General features: G+C 36.2%; 1 protein-coding gene across 1 annotated transcript; it reads left to right on the forward strand.

The window, feature by feature from the left end:
- Positions 1–700: 700 nt before the first annotated feature.
- LOC145001408 (carotenoid 9,10(9',10')-cleavage dioxygenase 1-like) lies at positions 701–3,685 on the forward strand. The gene is made up of 12 exons (XM_078960784.1): positions 701–810; positions 895–1,035; positions 1,141–1,243; positions 1,325–1,584; positions 1,674–1,853; positions 1,949–2,027; positions 2,092–2,173; positions 2,260–2,322; positions 2,417–2,555; positions 2,642–3,022; positions 3,099–3,254; positions 3,359–3,685. Exons 1-12 carry the CDS (start codon positions 715–717, stop codon positions 3,467–3,469), a joined length of 1,791 nt encoding a protein of 596 aa, XP_078816910.1. The 5' UTR covers positions 701–714; the 3' UTR covers positions 3,470–3,685.
- The last annotated feature ends 1,270 nt before the right edge of the window (positions 3,686–4,955 follow it).

Consider the following 4,955-nt stretch of genomic DNA (forward strand, 5'->3'; position numbering starts at 1 on the left):
GAGAGAGAGAGAGAGAGGTGAGTAGTTGATTTTATTTTTATTTTTTCATAATTATTAAAGAGGGTGATAATTTATTTATTTTTTATTTTTTTATAATTATTTAAGTACTAAAACAAATTAAAAAATATAAAATAGAAATAATAAGGGCAAAATACTTATTTTAACCCTTTTAGGACTATAATCACAGAAAGTTTGTGATTTTAGATCATCTACGTAAATCGAAAAGATTTTGGACCCTATCCAAAGTTTTTTACAAACCATAAAAACCAAATTTTTTAGTTTTGTAGTAAAAAAAACTTGATTTATGTTAACTAGTTTTGTTGGAAAAAAAACTTGATTTAAGATAACAAGTAATGGATAAAATTGGATTTTTTTCAAAAAAGAAAGAAAAAAGGTCTACAAACAAAAAAAACAAAATATAAATTCGTTATATGTAGATAACTTTTTTTTTATGATAAATAAGTATTAAAAACTCCTAGGCTGAATAAATTTTTTTATTTTTTTTACTTTTTCTTAAAACTTGAAAAAACTGTCAGAGCATCCAAGCCGGACAAGCCCAGACTATTTTATTTTAACATCGATAACAACTGGACCATTTTAATATTCAGTAACTAGTTCCCTTTCGATGACTTTTGAAGATGAATGCCTATATAAAGAGTTGTATACCTCCAAGACGGAGTTTGTTTTGCATAGACACAAGAACAACCAGCTGCCATGGCGGATTGCATCACCAAAGCAATTCAGGTGCATTGTTGTGCTCAAAGGCCTTCATTTGATCAACACAAAAACCTTCTCTTATCATCTTTCCAGGTTCTTCTCTCTCTCTCTCTCTCATACAAATTTCGCAATTGATCGTTAACTATAAGCTAACACTATTCGAATTTCAATCAACAGCCATTAATGGGCGAGGTGCTAAAATTTCCCATGAAGATTCAAGTTTCTCGAGCCATGATCAAGAAAACCTCCATAGATTTATTAGACGTTTTCACGAATTCAGTGTTCAAGTTCATCGACCATCCATCACTCCCATCTCAGGTAATACATATAACCAGTATCGAAGTATCCATGAATGATACATAAGCACATGCATTCACAAATTGATCAGTCGTTTACTTCATGGGTTTTATTATTTTCACGCAGAGTAACTTTGCTCCAATTGAAGAGATGGGAGAAGCTGCTTGTGTCGATGATATACTGGGAACGATCCCAAATGATTTTCCAGAGGGTGTTTATGTAAGAAATGGTATGTGAAACTGCTCTGAATTTCTTCTTCTTTTTTTCTACTTTTTATGAGACAATAAGTTTTCAAGATTCAAATTTCCAGGTCCAAATCCTCTTTTTGGAGGGTTTAAATCAACTAACTCGATATTTGGGAAATCAAGTCACATATGGGTGGAAGGAGAAGGAATGCTTCATGCGTTGTACTTGAAGAAAGATAGCAATGGTAAATGGAGTGTTTCTTACAACAATAAGCATGTAGAAACCGATACATTCAAGATGGAAAAACAAAGAAACAAACCTTCATTTCTTCCTGCCATCGAAGGCGATTCTCCTGCTATTTTATCAGCTTATTTTCTCAATCTGGTACGTTCATGACCTGATTCATAGCTAGCAATGCTTTCAAAAGTTTTAAAAAGCATTGGCGTTTGATGCATTCTTTATGGTTTGTGTAGATGAGATTTGGAACAGTCAACAAACTGATAAGCAATACAAGTGTTTTTGAGCATTCAGGAAAGTTCTACGCAGCAGCTGAGAATCATTTGCCTCAAGAGATCGACATTCAAACACTGAACACGTTAGGCACATGGGATGTCGATGAATCTTGGAATCGACCCTTTACAGCACACCCAAAGGTGATCATTTGTGAATCCCTAGATCTTACAGATTCGATTATGATCATCTTGTTGGTGTTATAGCTAAGCTTGGACTATATGTTTTGTCTCAGTAGAAAGCTCCAGGTTCCGGGGAGCTAGTAATGATGGGAGTAAACGCAATGAAACCTTTCTTTGAGATCGGAATCATAGAAGGTACTTAAAGTCGTTTCTTTTTCGTCTCAAAGTTTCATTTTCATGATTGATAATTTGTATGCAGCTGATGGAAGCAAACTAGTTCATAAATCAGATCTAAAGTTCGAAAGGTGTAGCCTTTCCCATGATATCGGTGTTACAATGAGGTAAACATTAGCAATAATTCATTGTATCTTCCAGTTTCTGACGAAAAAACATTTCTTCAAGAATTTAATTCACGTACTCTTTGCAGATACAATGTGATACTTGATTTCCCGTTGACCATAGACATAAAACGACTTGTAAATGGAGGCCCGTAAGCATCTTCATCACTGCGTTCTTGAATATTTTCTTGAAAGATTTTGGTTAATTACGAACTGTTGACGCATATTTGCTAACAATGTATATAGATTGATAAAATACGATAGAGAGGGATACGCGAGGATTGGAGTGATGCCACGCTATGGTGATGCAGATAGCGTGAGGTGGTTTGAAGTGGAATCATGTTGTGTGTTTCATATTATTAACACTTATGAGGATGGCGATGAGGTTAATTAGCAGCTTATACGAATCTATATATCATTATATGTGCAAGTGTAACGATTGTTAATAGGTAAATTTCGCAACATAAACAGGTAATAGTGCATGCATTTAGAGCGAACAACTCTATTATACCAGGACCCGATCTAGGGTTGAACAAGTTTGAGTGGTTTTCAAGCCGTTTCAAGTGTTTGGAGTCGCAACAATCCGACACTGCTTTCAGTTCAGATGAATCTTTCTTCTCACGAGCTTACGAATGGAGATTAAACATGGAGAATGGAGAAGTGAAAGAACGATATCTCTCAGGAACAACACGTTCGATGGATTTCCCTATGATTAATGAAAATTATTTGGGCCTTGAAAACAAATATGGGTATGCCCAAACTGTTGATCTAGATGCGAGCTCCATTTCAGGCATGGCTAAATATGGAGGACTAGTGAAGCTCCATTTGAAAGACAGAAGATCGAGTTTAATGGTAGAGAATTATAACTTTGTGCTACAATTTTAATACCATATTTATGCAGATTGATAACTTTATACTATCTTCTTAGGATGAAAAACAAGATTATGTAGAAATGGAGTACCATAAATTTCCAGAAAACACATTCTGTTCAGGTGCTGTGTTTGTGCCGAAGCCCGGTGGCCTTGAAGAAGATGATGGTTGGGTGATCTCGTTTGTACATGATGAACACTTGAATAGATCTCGGGTAAGTTTATATTAATCTCTTATTACATGTGTATATTCTTGTGAAGCAAATCATACTAATGGTTCTTGGATATGAATGGGGGACAAATTGGCTTAATTTCACAGGTTATTCTAGTAGATGCACATAAGTTTACCAGTGAGCCAGTTGCAATTATTAATTTGCCATGTCGAGTGCCTTACGGTTTTCATGGAGCTTTCATGCCGATAATCTCGTAAATATATATATGATGTGGACCAAGTCGAACAACTAATTCAAGTCGTGCTTACATGAGATTATGTGGCCCACTTGTTAATGTGTGTTATGATTTAGATACTTTAGTGTTGTATAGCCCATTGTGTATTCTCTAGCATAGTATACGGCTCATGGCCTCACTGTATTGTATTTATACTTTGTAACATTATCAGTTTGAATCAAAGAAATCAATTTCTCAATATTGTATGGGAGTCTACTACAAAATCCTCCTAAAATCTCACATTATATATTTATATTCACATCCCACTGCCAACCTTCATTCGGCATTACGAACGAAAAACATATGTGCATTTTGCTCTTGATCTTTTTTTAAAACCACAAATCTGATCTACTCCTAAACTAATCCTAATACCACTTATGTCATAGACAGGAATTGGACCCTTGGCCTCATGAAGGGAGGGCAAGACCTAATACGGTTGGACAAGAAACCAAATGGCTTCAACTAGCATTCCATAGATTTGAAACGAAAGCATATGCTAAAGAGAAATATGGGGGTACATAGCTTGGATGGCAACATATAATTGTTAATCACCCTCCAAGCCAGAGACTTTTGAGTTGTGGAGAATAATCTAAAGATGAAGGTGAAGTTGTTGTAACTTGTATGTAATATCCCAATTAAAATAAGATAATTAAATAATAAACGGAACCCGATGTGTAATTTTTATCATTATTTTATATTATTATAGCCCAAAAATCGAGTAATAAGTATCGGGATGTTAATTTCGGGGGTTAAAGTGCAATTAAGGGACTTATTTTGAAAAGGTTTTGAAAGAGGAGGGACTATTTGTTATCATTTGGACCAATATAAAAGAATTTATGGAAACATGGGGTTAAAGAGTAAATATTAAACTTAATTTGAGAAGAATTCATCAAGGAGGAACCATTTGGTAACAATTGGATTGAATTTGGAAAAAAAAAAAAAAAAAAAAAAAAAAGGGAATGGGGGTGGGACTGATATTGTTATTATGGCTTAATGTTTTGAGGGATCGGGTATATAGCTTAAGGTAACCCTAACCCTAGAGGCCTTCCATCAGCCACCGCTCTCTCTATATATACATCTTTAACCTCCGCTGCTATCTCCTTGCTGATGCTCGACGCACTGGTGTCTCCGTCGCCGGCAAAGACGTGGACGATGTAGCTGCTGTCGAGAGGGACCACGGAGATCATGAAAGGTGTTGTCGAACCATCGCCGCCTTGCTGCTTTCGTTGCTGCCATTTCAGACGAGAAGAGAGGCTGAGGATCGAAGCCGGATGTCGGGAATCACTTTCATTCAACCTAAGTCGTCGAGCAATTGTTGATGCTCATCTAACCGCCTCCTCCCCAGCTGTATTCACTTCTTCTTTTGTTCATCATCGATGCGTCTCAGCTTCGTTGGCGCCACCATGACTGTCGTCGTTATGTCGCTCGTGGTGCTGTTGCTGTCGTTATGTACTACCGGTGGTGGTTGT

Source organism: Lactuca saligna, chromosome 6, assembly GCF_052625555.1.
Source record: "Lactuca saligna cultivar CGN05327 chromosome 6, ASM5262555v1, whole genome shotgun sequence".
Lineage (NCBI taxonomy): Eukaryota > Viridiplantae > Streptophyta > Magnoliopsida > Asterales > Asteraceae > Lactuca > Lactuca saligna.